The following is a 15,893-nucleotide window of genomic DNA, read 5'->3' as shown; positions in this document are numbered from 1 at the left end:
TTTATTAATAAGCTTGTTCATATATTTTTATTTTTTCATGGTTGCGGGTAAGGCCAACATTTGTTGCCCTAATTACCCATGAACTGAGTGGCTTGTTGGGCTATTTCAGAGGGCAGCTAAGAGTCAACCACATTGCTGTGGGTCTGGAGTCACATGGAGGCCAGACCAGGTGAGGATGGCAGATTTCTTCCCTAAAAGATATTTGTGACCAGATGGGTTTTTGCAACAATTGGTGATAGTCTCAGTAATATTGGCATTAAAACTATCTTTATAATTCCAGATTTATTTATTGAATTCAAATTCCACCAGCTACCATGGTGGGATTTGAACCCTTCCCACCAGGGCTTCAGTTGTTCACTGGATTACTCATCCAGCAATATTACCACTACAACACCATCTCTCCATATATGTACACTGATTATTAATATGCTTGTATGTATATATATATATATAGATAAAGATATAACATGCACACATACTGTATATACAAAGAATACAGAAAAGTACAGCACAGGAATAGGTCCTTCAGCCCGCCAAGTCTGTGTCGATCATAATGCTCTAATTTAGCTAAAAAAAAACTTTGTCCTTACTCTGTCCATATCCCTCTATTCCTTCTCTATTCATGTACCCTTCTGAATGCCTCTTAAATGTTACTAATGTACCTGCTTCCACCATCTCCTCTGCCAGGCACTCACCACTCTCTGCGTGAAAAACTTGCCCCGCACACCTCCATTAAATTTTTCCCTCTCATCTTAAACTGTGCCCCTTGTAATTGACAGTTCCGGCTTGGGAAAAAGCCTCCGACTATCCGCCCTGTATTTGCCTCCAATAACATTGGAGACTTCTATCAGGTCTCCCTTCAATCTCCGTCTTTCCAATGAAAACAATTCTATTTTGTTCAACCTCTCCTCATAGTCAACACCCTCAAGACCAGGCAACATCCTGGTGAAACTCCTTTGCACTTTCTCCAAAGCTTCCATGTCCTTTTGGTAGTGCAGTGACCAGAACTGCACACAATACCTTGCCTAGGGTTTATATAGCTGCAATATGATTTTGCAACGCTTGTGCTCAATGCCCCAGCGATATACCCTGATTAATAATACGCTTATTTTTCCATTTTGATGAGGTTATTCTCAAAATGTTAACTAGCCTACTTCAGCAATCCTTTTTTTGTTCATTTCTGATGAACACCTGCTTATCCAACTGTCCAGTTGTATTTACCCACATGATAGGTGATAATACCAAAAAATGGCATATAATTTATAATTATAATTTCTTATTTACAAAATGGGAGAGTGCCCTGGAAGGTGGGAAATGAATATTCAAGTATTTTGAATTTTCTTAAAGGACATTTCTCTCTTCCATTGCCAAATAATCTTATTACTATCCATCTTGTTTTTATTCTGCAGTTGAGAGTCAACCACATTGCTGTGGCTTTGGAGTCACATGTAGGCCAGACCAGGTAAAGAAGGCAGATTTCCTTCCCTAAAGGGAAATAGTTTTGATTTTATGATAATCAACAATGGTTTCATGGTCGTCAGTAGATTCTTAACTCCAGATATTTTTTATTGAATTTAAATTCCACCATCTGTTGTTGTTTGGATTCAAACCTGGGACCCCAGAACTTTAGCTGGGTTTCTGGGTTAATAACTTAGCGTTAACACCACTTAGCCATTGTCTCCCTCTAATCGGCATTTTCTAAATGGAACTAAGTCGACCTGTTTCAACCTTCACAGGATATTATAGTAATCACTGCGCTATGTGTCACTCGTTGGTAGCAAATTAAGTATTGCAAGCATAATTGTATAAATATTAGAATACAAATAGAAAGTAGAAAGAGATAGTGTTTCATATGTTCTTGCAATGAATGTTGCTAACAAGGTCAACATTTATTTCTCAATCCGAACTGCCCTCAAGAAGGTGGAGGTGAGCTGTCTTCTTGAAGTTCACATGGTGTAGGGTACAACCACAGTGCTGTTAGGCAATTAAAACTAAAGTTCTTTGAGCACTTTACAAACAGGAAAATGCAAGCATCGAAATAACTGAAAATATGGCTCAGAAGACGAGGTAAAGAAAGAAGAAAGGGTTAAAGGAAAAGAAACACATTATGTTGTGGTGGTTTGTTGGAAAAAACCCACCTGGTTCACTAATTCTCCTTTTAGGGAAGGAAATCTGCCGTCCTTACCCGGCCTGGCCTACATGTGACTCCACAGCCATAGCAATCATAGCTGGCATGAAACGCCTCACACTCACCCTAATGCTGAAATCAGATGTAAAATTTAGTGTCTAGGCTAACTTCATAAAACACCTTGGAGTTCCTGACCTGAGACTTAACAATCCTGATTTGGAACTGTATCACCGTACCTTCACTGTCTCTTGGTCAGAATCCTGGATCTCCCTCCCTAAGAGTACTGTGGGTGTACCAGGTTATGGTTCACTGTCAACTGGTCTCCAAGGGCAATTAGGGATGGGCAATAAACGCTGGCCGGTCAGTGACGCCCATGTCTCACAAATGAATTTTAAAAAAGCTCCTTGACCCTCTCCCATTCAAGGTTGTTTTCCTGTTCGTGGGTAAGGCTATTTTTGATCCATACACTGGTATTTAATTTACTACGATAGAACAGTGTTAAAACTTCATCGTTGCAGCTAGATCTCATCCACTCAGCCCTCACTGGCCTCATCAGGTGACATCCTGGTCAACCTTCTTTGCATCCTCACAAAGATCAAAGAAAATTACAGCACAGGAACAGGCCCTTTGACCCTCCAACTTGCACCAACCTTGCTGCCCAACTGAACTAAAACCCTCTAACCTTCTGGGGACTATATCCCTCTATTTCCATCCATTACATGTATTTGTCAAGACATCCCTTAAAAATTACTATCGTATTTAAGAACATAAGAACATAAGAAATAGGAGCAGGAGTAGGCCATCCAGCCCTTCGAGCCTGCCCCGCCATTCAATAAGATCATGGCTGATCTGTCGCTGCTCAGTTCCACTTTCCCGCCCTCTCCCCATAACCTTTAATCCCCTCTCCTATCAAAAACCCATCAACCCGCGTCTTAAAAATATTTAGCGAGGCAGCCTCCACCACTTCAACGGGCAGAGAATTCCAGAGATTCACCACCCTTTGAGTGAAGAAGTTCCTCCTCAACTCCGTTCTAAACCGCCCCCCCTTTATCTTGAGGCTGTGCCCCCTAGTCCTACTGTCTTTTTTGAGCGGGAAGAGTCTCTCCACCTCTATCCTATCCATCCCATTCATCATCTTATACGTCTCAATGAGATCTCCCCTCATTCTTCTAAACTCCAACGAGTACAAGCCTAGTTTATTCAGCCTCTCCTCATAGCTCAACCCCCTCAACTCCGGTATCAGCCTAGTAAACCTCCTCTGCACTCCCTCCAAGGCCAAAATATCTTTGCGCAGGTGCGGCGCCCAAAACTGCACACAGTACTCCAGCTGCGGCCTCACCAATGCCCTATATAGCCGTATTTGCTTCCACTACTCCCCCGGCAATGAGTTCCAGGCACCCACCAATCTCTGTGTAAGAAAACTTGCCTCGTACATCTTCTTTAAACCTTTCCCCTTGCACCTTAAACCTATGCCCCCTAGCACTTGACTCTTCCACCCTGGGAAAAAGCTTCTGACTATCCACTCTGTCCATGCCCCTCATAATCTTGTAGACTTCTATCAGGTTGCCCCTCAACCTCTGTTGTTCTAGTGAGAGTAAGAAGTCGCACAACACCAGGTTTAAGTCCACAGACTTCTTACTGTGTTTACCCTAGTCCAACGCCGGCATCTCCACATCAGATCTAGTGAGAACAAGCCAAGTGTATCCAACCTCTCCACATAGCTAATGCCCTCCATTCCAGGCAACTTCTGGGAGATACTGGATTCATCTGATGTATGACTGAATAGCAAGACACTTGTGCAGAACAATATTATACACATTTTGAGATAGTATTATCACTGAGAGATATTACTATTGGCAAAGGAAAACACTCAATAAGAGGAACCATCATGTGTGCATGTTTCAGTAGCAACACATCATGGAACCTCTTTAAGTCTATCTGATCAAGTTCTTAATATCTCAGTTAAAGGAGAATACATCCAACGGTGCAGCACTCCTTTGGCATTGTACTATTCAGCCTGTTATGTTCCCATGTCATAGTACAGGCAATGAACTCACAACCCCCTGACTCATCTGACAGCCAGCCAACTCGACACTTTACGGATAGCATTCGCTCACACTGTACTATTTAGGGACATTACATTCTAGATAACACTAACCAAATAGCTATATTGTTTGAAGTGGCACAGAATGTACTGGGCTTTCACAGCATGGTTAGCACTCTGCACATTTGGAGACATTGCATTCCAGCTGATATTTGATATGAAAATGTCTGATAATATAGTAATGAATAGTTGTTCCCATTTCAAATTCATATGCTCAAGGTAGCAGCAAATTCAGAAGCTATGGCGCCTTAACAACAATGTGGGTGTATCAACATCATTGTGTGTGTGCCAACAGCGCTGTTGGTATAGCTATGGCATTGTGGGTACACCAACGGTAGTGTGGGGGACACCCAATGGCATTGTGGGTACACCAACAGCACTGCGGGTACACCAACAGCACTGTGGGTACACCCAATGTCATTATGAGTACACCAACAGCACTGTGGGTGCACCCAATGTCATTATGAGTACACCTACAGCAGTGTGGGTGTATCAACAGCACTGTGGGTACACCAATGTCATTATGAGTACACCTACAGCAGTGTGGGTGTATCAACAGCACTGTGGGTACACCAATGTCATTATGAGTACACCAACAGCAGTGTGGGTGTATCAACAGCACTGTGTGACACACCAACAGCCTGTGGGTACACCAACAACTCTGTGGGTACACCAATGGCATTAGGGGTGTACCAATTTCACAATGTGTATACCTACGGCACTGTGGGTGTCCCAATGACACTGTGGATGCCACAGTGACACTGTAAGCACCCCACTTCTGAACTGAATTCCATTTTTCAAGCTGCCATGGTGCAATTTGAGGTCACATTCTCTGGAGATGCCACACTGCTATCTAAACAACTGTTTGTTTCTAGTTTAACAATATGCTTACTGTGTTTCTCCCTTACTCTCTGGGAGTGGGTTTAATATCATCACCTAATCATGTTACTGCGCACAACCCTTTAGAATATTTAGAGCCTCAATGGAGGACTAATTCATTGCAGTTAAATGTTATTGTCTTATGGGCCCTGTCTTCTTGGTCTAAGTTGGCTGTAGGTGTATAAAACAGTGAGGAAACGTGAAGGGACAACAGTTCTTCAGCCTGAACATTACAAGTCAAAATCTGCCACATTGTGATCAGCATAAGCTAATCTTTAAATGAAGGGAAATTTTGCTGAAATATTTATTTTCCAAAATGGCCTTTCCTACTATTTTTTTCCTGGGGGTTGTGGGTTATTTTCATATGCATTGATACGGTGTTCATATATTTCAATCCTTGCTCTGAGGACTGGGTAACATATTCCAGGCTTACCAAATGGTGCCGTACAGAGGGAATGCTGCATTGTTACAGGAGCTGCCTTTCGAATGAAAGATTAAAATTCAGGCCCAGTCTGTTAAGTGAAAGTTATGATCGCATAACTTTGAAGAAGAATAGGATGCCCGGATCAAAATTTTTCTTTCAACTATCTCCAAATAAAGGATGGAATTGCTGAAAAAAGCCATTTTGGTGAGACTTTTCATCTTGTATCTTTCATTAGGACAATTGCAAGAATACCAACGTTCGGAGAAACAACAGCTTTATACTGTATGGCAAGAGAGTGCTGTTTGATTGGCAAGTGGACTCTGGTTGGTAGAGGCACTGCCATGGAGAATGCATCAGCTAATGGTGACTGACAGTTAACTGCCAAGTATTGTTTGGAAATTTAAATCAGACAACTTGGCCCTGATTGATCAACGCATTTTCCTGAGGAATGAACCAGCAAATGGCTATCAATTATTTTGTTTAGCAGAAACAGGTGCAATGCATGTACCTGTTCTTTCTGCCCGCATTGACCAGAGACCTATGTATTAAGATATGTAGCTTCCATTACATGCAAATAAGCCACACTGGAAACTATATATAATGATACATATGTTAATATATGTGCTGTACCTACATCACATAGCCTGCAGTAATTCAAGGAGATGGCTCATTACCAACCTTTCAAGTGCATTTAAACATGGACAATGACTATTGGCCTAGACAACGATGCCCATGTCCTATGAAATAATTCAAAAATATATATATTTCATTATCTCATTGAATAGTGGAATAGACTCAAAGAGGTTAATAACCAACTACTGTTCCTCTGTCTTATTTCTCTATATGATGTGTGGCATTGTGGCACAGTGGTTGGCACTGTTGCTTCATAGTGCCAGGGACCCAGGTTTGATTCCAGCCTTGGGAGACTATTTGTGTGGAGTTTGCATGTTCTCACTTTCTGCTGGGGTTTCCTCCCACAGTCCAAAGGTGGATTGGCCATGCTAAATTTCCCCTTAATATCCAAAGATGTGCAGGTCGATAGGGTGAATAAGTGGGGTTACGAGGATAGAGCCTGAGTAAGACGCTCTATCGGAAAGTGCAGATTCGATGGGCTGAATGGCCTCCTTCTGCACTGTAGGGATTTTTTGATTCTAATTATATAGATACGGTAAATTATAAATTGTACATCCCTACATGTACTACAATATATTTGTACCTCAATGGAATGATATGCTCATAAACGTAGCTTTGCTGGCTGGGTCAAATCCTATTTACTGGTTTAATGAGTTTTTAAATTAGTTCAGAATGTGATACAAGTCACAAAATTCTTGCAAATACCCACATGAATTTTATTTACTGTCCCTTAGCCCCCTACACTCAACACACGTTAAGTCTCATATATTGTAACTCAAAATGTTAATTTCTGATAGAAATGACCCTAACCTGCATTTGAAAGAATGGGTTCTGCTAGTCATGGTCACGCTTATTAACACGAGGATGATAACAACATGTCATGTGCTGCCTTTCTTTCAAGGTTACCCGGTCGGGGCTCTTCAGAGCATGTGTAAATACATCATGGAAAGCAGGCAAGTTATTAGTGAAAGAACCCACAAGGTAAACACAATGGTGGTTATTGGCCAGGGAGACCACAGAACAGAAACTGGCCGCAATTCAGTAAACAACACAACGTTTCAGCCTTGGATATAACACAATGGAGGTCATCAGTCAAGGAAGAAATATAAATATACAGCTGAGATTGCTAGCTACTTGTCACAGCTCACATGGAACAGAAATCCTTCATACCTTCAGTGAACATGTATAAACAGGTTATATAAATATATAGATAGGGGGGAACACAATGGCACATTGGTTAGCACTGCTGCCTCATGGTGTCAGGGACCCGGGTTCAATTCCCGTGCATGGGTCCCTGTCAGTGAAGAGTCTACACTTTCTCCCTGTGTCTGCGTCAGTTTTCTCTGGATGCTCCAATTTCCTCAGATAGTCTGAAAGACGCGCTTGTTAGAACAGTACAGCACAATACAGGCCCTTCAGCCCTCGAGGTTGTGCCAAGCTATGTCTGAACCCAAGATCAAGCTATCCCACTCCCTATCATTCTCGTGTGTTCCATGTGCCTATCCAATAACCATTTGAAAGTTCCTAAAGTGTCCAAATGCTAAACTCGCCCACAGTGTACCTGAACAGGTGCCGGAGTGTGGCGACTAGGGAATTTTCAGAGTAACTTCATTGTAGTGTTAATGAAAGCCTACTTCTGACACTAATAAGTAAACTTTAGGTTTAAATGGCACCGAAAGAATTTAGCTTAAAGATATTAAACTGGTGTGCTGGAAGTAGTGATTGCATTGATTCTCAAGGCATCCAAAGGACAAATTAAGCACAATGTTTTTTGTGTGAGGGTCAGCCATGGCTGGGTGATATCAATCTCCTCTGAATCTACAGCTTGTGGGTTCAAGTCCCATTTCAGAACGAAAGCTAAGCTGATGCTCTGATGTTGTTTGGAGAGAGCGCTGTCTTTCAGAAAAGACATTGAGTCAAGGCTCAGTCTGCTGCCTTGAGTAGATGTAAAATACTCCATGTCAGCATAATAAAGAAAAGTAGAGGAATTCACCCCATGCCAATACCTATCACTGAATGAACTGAGAATATTAAATCAGATCATCTGGTCATTATTGCCTTGCTGCTCGTGAGAACTTGCTGCGTGCAAAAAAAAGCACAGCATTCCCTGCCTTATAACAGTGACTTCACTGCAACAAGTACATGCTGGGGCCACAAAAGGTGCTATATAAATGCAAATGTCCCTTAATCCAAGCCTTTTACATAAATGCATTCTTCTTGGCAATATTCTTTTTAGCATTTCATTCTGACCTAGATGAGTAGTTCCACAATACTAAATCACATGGTCCAAATTATATGCTACAGACTCATATACAGCACAGGAATGGGCCCTTCAGCCCACCATGTCTGTTTTGACCATCATACTAACATATGCTAATTCCATTTACTAGCAATTGGTCCAAAGCTACTATGCCTTGGCAATTTATGTCCACTTCCAGAAGCTTAAATGTTATACCTGCCTCCACTACCCTCTCAGGCATCGCATTCCATAGTTCCACCACCCTCTGGATGAAAAGATTTTTCCTCAGGTTTCCTCAAAAGCACCTATTCCTCACTTTGAACCTATGCTCTCTGGTCTTAGACATCTCTGCCATGAAGAAAAGACTCTTACGATCTACTCTGTCTCTGCCTCTCAATTTTGTATACCTCTGTCCAATTCGCCCCCTTCACCCTTCTGCACCAGGGAAAACAAACCCAGCCTATCCAGTCCCCCCTCATAACTGAAACTTTCCATCCCAGGCAACATCCTAGCAAACATCCTCTGCACCCTTTCCAGCACAACCACATTCTTCCGATAATGTGGAGATGCTGGCATTGGACTGGGGTGGGCACGATAAGAAATCTCACAACACCAGGTTAAAGTCCAACAGGTTTATTTGCAATCATGAGCTTTCAAAGTACTGCTCCTTCATCACATGCGTCAATTATGATTGACATCTGATGAAGGAGCAGAGTTCCAATAGCTCATGATTCCACATAAACCTGTGGGACTTTAACCTTGTGTTGTGAGACCTCTTACCGATCCTTCTGATAGTCTGACAGTCACATCTGAGGGCAATATTTCAACTGTGGCCTAACCAATGTTTTATAAAGCTGTGCCTTGGTACACCTGGTCCTGTATTCCATGTCCTGGCTAATGAAGGCTAACATTCCATATGCCTTCTTCACCAAACTATTTACTTGTGCTGCCACCTTCAGGGATCTATGAACTTGTGCATCAAGGTCCCCTTGTTCCTCAATATTTCCTAAGGACCTACCATTCATAGTGTATATCCTACCCTTTTTAGACACCCCAAATTTCATCCCAAATACCTCATACTTATCAGAATTAAATTCCATCTGCCATTGCTCTGCCCAATTTATCAGTTAATCAATACCAGTCTGCAGCTTAAGAATATCCTCCTCACCCTCCAACAACCAATTTTCATGTCATCTTCAATATACCTTTAACATTCACATCCAACTCGTTAATGTATATATCAAACAAAGGTTCCAGAGCTACACCACTTGTCACAGTCTTAGAATCCTCCACCACCACACTTTCCCTCCAAATTACAAGCCAATTTTAGATCCAATTTGCTAACTTGACTTGTATCCCCTGGGCTGTAATCTTTTGAACCAGCCTTCCATGTGGACCTTGTCAAAGACCTTACTGAAGTCCATGTAAACCACATCAACTGTGCTAATCTCAATTAAATTAGTTAGATAAGGTCTCCCGACCACAAATCCATGCTGACTACCCCTAATCAGTCCCAGCCTTTCCAAAAGTAGATTAATTTTGTCCCTCAGAAATGTTTCCAATAATTTCCCTACCACTGATGCTAGACTAACTTGCCTGTAATTACCTGGTTTATCCCTGCTGCCCTTCTTGAATAAAGGCACCACATTAGCTATACTTCAGTCATCTGACACTTCACCTGTGATGTGGAGATGGCGGCGTTGGACTGGGGTAAACACAGTAAGTAGTCTCACAACACCAGGTTAAAGTCCAACAGGCTTATTTGGTAGTAAACACTACTAGATTTCGGAATGCTGTTCCTTCATCAGATGTCACTCACCTGAAATCTCCAGCTATAATGTCTTCTTAGTCAATACATATGACAAATATTAATTTAAGACCTTGCTCTTTGACTCCTTGCACAGATTGCCCCTTCAGTCTCTAATGGTCCCCACTCTTTCCCTCTTGTTCTTATAATACTTATAAAATGCCTTGGGGTTTTCCTTAATCTTATCTGCCAATGATACTTAGTGGCCCCTCTTTGCCCAACTAATTTCTTTTTTAAACGCCCCCTACACCTACCCCCTCCCCACAACCCAGCACACCGTCTATACTCCAGAAGAGCCACCCCCATTTTTAATGCTCTATATCAACCATATGCTTCCTTTTTTGTCTTTACCAAACTTTCAATATCCTTCAACATCCAGCGTTCCCTGGACTCGCTGCCCTTGCCCTTCACTCTTAGAGGAACACGTTGACTCTGAACCCTCACTATTTCACTTTTAAAAATCTCCCATGTTCCAAATATAGATTTATCTGTAAGTAGCTGCTCCCAATTTATCTGATAAACTTTGGTAACGTTAAACAGTATAGCCAATTATTTACTGGTGCAACGCAGGTAGCAGTGATTCGCGTTGCTGCCTCAGAGCGCCAGGGCCTCAGGTTTGATTCTTGGCTTGGGTCACTGTCTATGCGTAGTTCACACATTTTTCACTTGTCTGCGTGGGTTTCCTCTCAGTGCTCCGGTTTGTCCCCACAGTCCAAAAGACATGCTGGTTAGATGTATTGACAATGCTAAATTCTCCCTCACTGTACCTGAACTGGTACCAGAGTGTGGCGGCTAGGGGATTTACACAGTTACTTCATTGCAGTGTTAATGTAAGCCTACTTGTGACACTAATAAATATACATTAAACTTTAAAATGATTATTTGGACATTGAAACAAATACTGATTTCAATGGTTAAGGTAACTTCCTCAATTGCGGAATTGTTCATCTTCCTTTTAACATTTTGATTTAGGTATTATTTCTGTAATTTCAAATTCATTACAAGAAAAATCAAACAATTAATTTACTTTTGCAAAATTAAAGCAAAACACTTAATAGAAATGGAAAACTTTCATCTTTGTTTTCTCCAACATGGTTCCACTTTGAAATGTTGGTATTTGTTTCAGTGTCCAAGTAGTCATTTTAATTGCACTTCTAAGTGCTTTCTAGTTTAATTACCAAGGAGCAAAAGCTTCACAGTTCTGGCTTCCTTCTCTGCATCTTCCTGCAGTTTTTTTTCTAGTTCTTTTGACCTCTTGGCTAATTCCTTGTCCTCCGTACTCGCTCCGCTCCCCATCTGCAAACAGTTTCTGATGTGGTTGTCGATGAAGAAAGAAAACTACTTGGACCGTGAGCAATTGAGATTGAGTTGGTCTTCAGCGCAGTAAGTCCAGAGTGTCCTGTATTCGTCACTTAAATGTCCCAACACACGCACACATACAAACTGCTACTGCAGCTTTCCTCTTTGGTCTTCCGGCTTAATCACCCATTCCTCTAATTTAATCTCTTCTTTAGCATTTGATCAATTATCTAAGGAGAGAAATCCAATTACAACCAAAGACACAGGAAGGTCGTAAAGTGGTCAAACTTTCAAAGTCACGGTGAAGAAAATATCTTCAAAAAAAGCAAGATCATTAGGGATGGGGAAAGCCTTTTATTCCAACTTAATTCAGAGTGATTCTAAAAGTAATTTCAAAACCTTTGCCTTCCATTAAGTCTAAGTGTCAGTTTATATAGTGGTCACTCCTGGCGTGCAGAACCATCCCAATATCAGTTCTGAAATAACTTTGGACTTATTTTTGTCTGTGATCTCTTCTGCAGTTAAATTTAAGTCAATTAAGCTAAACATATCCTTGCTTTGTCCTAAAGTGCCTCATCAAAGCTCAAAAGCCTGTGTTTGGCTAGTTTTTCCTGATGCCTCTGAACCCTTGACAAGAACCAGGCTAATGGATCATCCCCTCACTGCTTCAATATCCCCTTCGTTCCTTGGCATTGGAGGCAAGATTCAATGTGCTATCTAACCAGAGTACTATTAGTTTGATAAACATTCAATGTCAGGAGTGCAAAAAGAGGGGCAGTGTGGTAGCACAGTGGTTAGCGCTGCTGCTTCACAGTGCCAGAGAACTGAGCTCGATTCCCGGCTTGGGAGTTTGCATGTTCCCCAGTGTCTGCAAGGGCTCCCTCTGGGTCCACCAGTTTCCTCCCACAGTATGAAAGACGTGCTGGTTAGGTGCATTGACCTGAACAGATGCCGGACTGTGGCAACTAGGGGAATTTCACAGTAACTTCATCGCAGTGCCTTGCTTGTGACTAATAAATAAATAAAATAAAGTAGTCACTCAGTGTTCTGTATAACAAACAGAACTTCTATTTCTTCAGCAGATGGGGGATTATACATCACAAAACATCCTATTGCAAAATTTGTCGTTTTCTCCCTAAAATGGTTAATTTAGGATGATGAAATTGATATAAAGTTTGAGGCTGATTCATGGACAGGGTGCAGGATAGCCCATTGTGTGACGAACAGTTCCAATCTACTCAAAGGACTTTATTTCAATGTGATAAAAGACCAATAAATGGTAAAGTCCTTTGAGTTTTTAAGGTAGTTGGGCACTGGCCAAATCTTGGAGAGAATCAGAGATGTTGGCTTTAATAAGATATAGGAGCAGAATTAGGCCATTTGGCCCATTGAGTCTACTCCACCATTCGATCATGGCTAATATGTTTCTCAGCTCCATTCTCCTGCCTTTTCTCCATAATCTTTGATACCCTTACTGACCAAGAACCTATCTATCTCTGTCTTAAATACAATTAATAAGTTGACCTCCAAAGCCTTCTTTCCACAGATTCACCACTCCTTAGCTGAAGAACTTCTTCCTCATCTTGGTTCTAAAGGGTTGGCCCTTTACTCTGAGGATGTGCCCTTGAATCCTAGTCTGTCCTACTAATGGATACATCTCCTCTGTGCCCATCTAGCCAGGTCTTTCAGTACTCTAAGTTTCAATAGGATCCCTACTCATCTTTCTAAACTCCATCAAGTGCAGACCCAGAGTCCTTAAATGCTCCTCAAGTCTTTCATTCCTGTGATGATTCTTGTGAATCTCCTGTGGACCCTCTCCAAGGCCAGTACATCCTTCCCCAAATACAGGCCCAAAATTGTTTCCAATTTAAAGAAAGAAGTGAAGTCATTTTTCAAACACTATTTATCATGTTCTGTCAGGGGTCCTCCCTTCATATTTGCAGTTCACCGCAGAGCCGGTTCCTTATCAAAAGGGTTTGGATCAAGTTTTAAAGTAGGATTGCTCCATGTGACTATAGAACATAGACATGAATCCTTGCCCTTGGAATCTGTAGATTGATTTTATTGCTCTCCCGAGGGTCTAATCTGACCAGAAGCAAATAGAAACTTTGAACAATCACAACTATCTTCCTTAGGAACGCAGTCCACTATAACTTAGTTACCACTGAGATATTGGACTAAATAGTGGCCAATTAGTCTGGCAATAGAATCATAGAATCCCTACAGTACAGGAGGCCATATGGCCCATCGAGTCTGTACTGACCAGAATCCTACCCAGGACCTATTCCCATAACCCCACACATTTACCCCCTGACACTAAGGGGCAATTTAGCACGGCCAATCAACCTAAACTGCAGATCTTTGGAGTGCGGGAGGAACCTGGAGGAAACCCTGGCAGACACAGGGAGAAAGTACAAACTCCACACAGACAATGACCGAGGCTGGAATTGAACCTAAGTCCCTGGCGCTGTGAAGCAGCAGTGCTAACCACCCCATACATGTTATTATGCTTGGCTTATTAATGCAACTCTCTGACTCAAGAAGTTTGTGTTCAAACCCCGCTCCAGGTCTTCTGTTATGTCAAGTAGTTCAGCTCTGTTTGGAGGGAGTTCAGCTTTCCTGGAAGTGCTGTTTTTGGATGACACATTAAACCTCTGTTTGTTCACTTGGACTTAAACACTATTGGAAAGAGAACAGGAGATTCCACCCCCCTGTCCCAGTTGACATCCATCCCTCAACCAGGGCCATCAAAATTCATTGGCCAATTAACACGGCACTTTATGTGCTGTGATTAAAAAACTTTAATCGTCTTTGAGTAGCCTGAAAAATGTTAAATAAATGCAAGTTTGTTTTTCCCAAAATGAAGAAGAGGTAAAGGGGAAAGTGCTACAGCTTTCCATCTCCTCTTGTGATAGAGCCAGCTGTGTAACTGAGAATCTTCATTGTGACTTAGATCGTAGATTAGTAACTCCATCAAACAGCCACTTAGTATCTGAAAGCGGTAGTGTGATTCCTCCAATAAATCCTTTAGAAGAAGCTCCCAAAGACTCCCAGCTGCACATTCCCAATCTCCATCTAAATACAATATTCTTGGTGGAGCTAACCCACTCTGATGCCCTGCGCCAAGCCTCAAGATCAATTTTTCTGTGTGTAACTGACCAAGCACTTCAATGTAATCTTGTTAGGAGCTCAGCACGGAACAGCTTAATTTGCCGGGAAAAGCAGCATCAGGACACTGAGGCTTAATGAGCTTTAACAAGGTGATGAAGGGAACCTGATTACAGAGCCTGATTATTATTTTGCAAGCTTGAGCGGATTTTGTGCTCTTGGTAATTGGCAGATGTTACAAATGGACCCTTCAATATGGACTGGCAGCTGTCAAAGCTTTTCTCAGTAAGTAGCCTCACAACACCAGGTTAAGGTTTATTTGGTAGCACGAGCTTTCAGAGCTTTGTCCCTTGGCACACTCCGAAAGCTGGTGCTACCAAATAAACCTGTTGGACTTTAACCTGGTGTTGAGGCTACTTATTGTGCCCACCCCAGTCCAATGCCAGCAACTCCACATCAAAACTTTTCTCAGTTGAAGATTTTTCTTTCGCCCACCACAGCAGACCGCAAGGTTGAAATCAGACTTGTTCACTCTCCATGACTAAGATTAAATACATTTAATACATGCTCAATATTTCATAACAAGTCATAGGCAATGCTTAGTCATAGGCAATACTCCTTAAAACTTGCCCCTGAATGAACTTTGATACTGAGGCAGAGACTGTGGGAGAAACATTGGAACTGAGAGTCTTCACCAGGTGATTTATTACAGAAACATTCTCGATTACCAACTGGCTCCATGTAACAATTGCTTCTCTGTACCTTTTGGTTAAGATCATACATCAAATCCAGCCCAAGGTACAATACGCAACACCTCATCTTGTCAGCTTTGGATCTTGATTGTTTCTATTATGGGGACCATGAATTGGATTCAATTAGAATTTGGTTTTTGGAGCAAGCAAGGAATGGATTTGGGTCTGCCTGGTTCATTCTGAGCACTGGCTTTGAAACGTTAAGGATCGAGTAGAAAGAAATAAAATCAGGGTTACTCAAGAATTGGAAGAAAGCAGAGATCTTGGAGTCACTGAGGGATTTGAAAATATGGTGGAGAATTTTAAATTGGAGACATTGTTTAACCAGGAGTCAATTCATGTCTAAGTATGATGGTACAGACCAGTTCTGTGTATAGTACCCCCACTTCAGGCCTGAAAAGTAGGCCGAAAGGAATTTCAACCCCCTCTCTTTTCAAACATCCACTTTGCGTTTTTTTTTCCCTTTCTGTCAGGGGAAGTAAGAGCATCGCAACCACTGGTGCTTCCCATTACTCTCCTT

The 15,893-nt window shown here is 41.8% G+C and overlaps 1 protein-coding gene across 1 annotated transcript in view; it reads right to left on the bottom strand.

Annotated features, from left to right (window-relative positions):
• Positions 1-11,704, bottom strand: part of LOC145356876 (guanine nucleotide-binding protein G(t) subunit alpha-2) — a 53,171-nt gene extending 41,467 nt beyond the window's left edge. The window contains exon 1 of the mRNA XM_080209843.1: positions 11,393-11,704. Within this exon, the coding sequence (XP_080065969.1) occupies positions 11,393-11,510 (118 nt within the window). The 5' untranslated portion in view covers positions 11,511-11,704. The remainder of the gene's footprint in view (positions 1-11,392) is intronic.
• Positions 11,705-15,893: the final 4,189 nt, after the last annotated feature.

The sequence above is a fragment of the Carcharhinus amblyrhynchos genome, chromosome 22 (assembly GCF_965287045.1).
Source record: "Carcharhinus amblyrhynchos chromosome 22, sCarAmb.v2.hapA, whole genome shotgun sequence".
Taxonomy (NCBI): domain Eukaryota; kingdom Metazoa; phylum Chordata; class Chondrichthyes; order Carcharhiniformes; family Carcharhinidae; genus Carcharhinus; species Carcharhinus amblyrhynchos.
The sequence above is the reverse complement of the archived record's forward strand: the minus strand, read 5'-3'. Positions and strand labels throughout refer to the sequence as shown.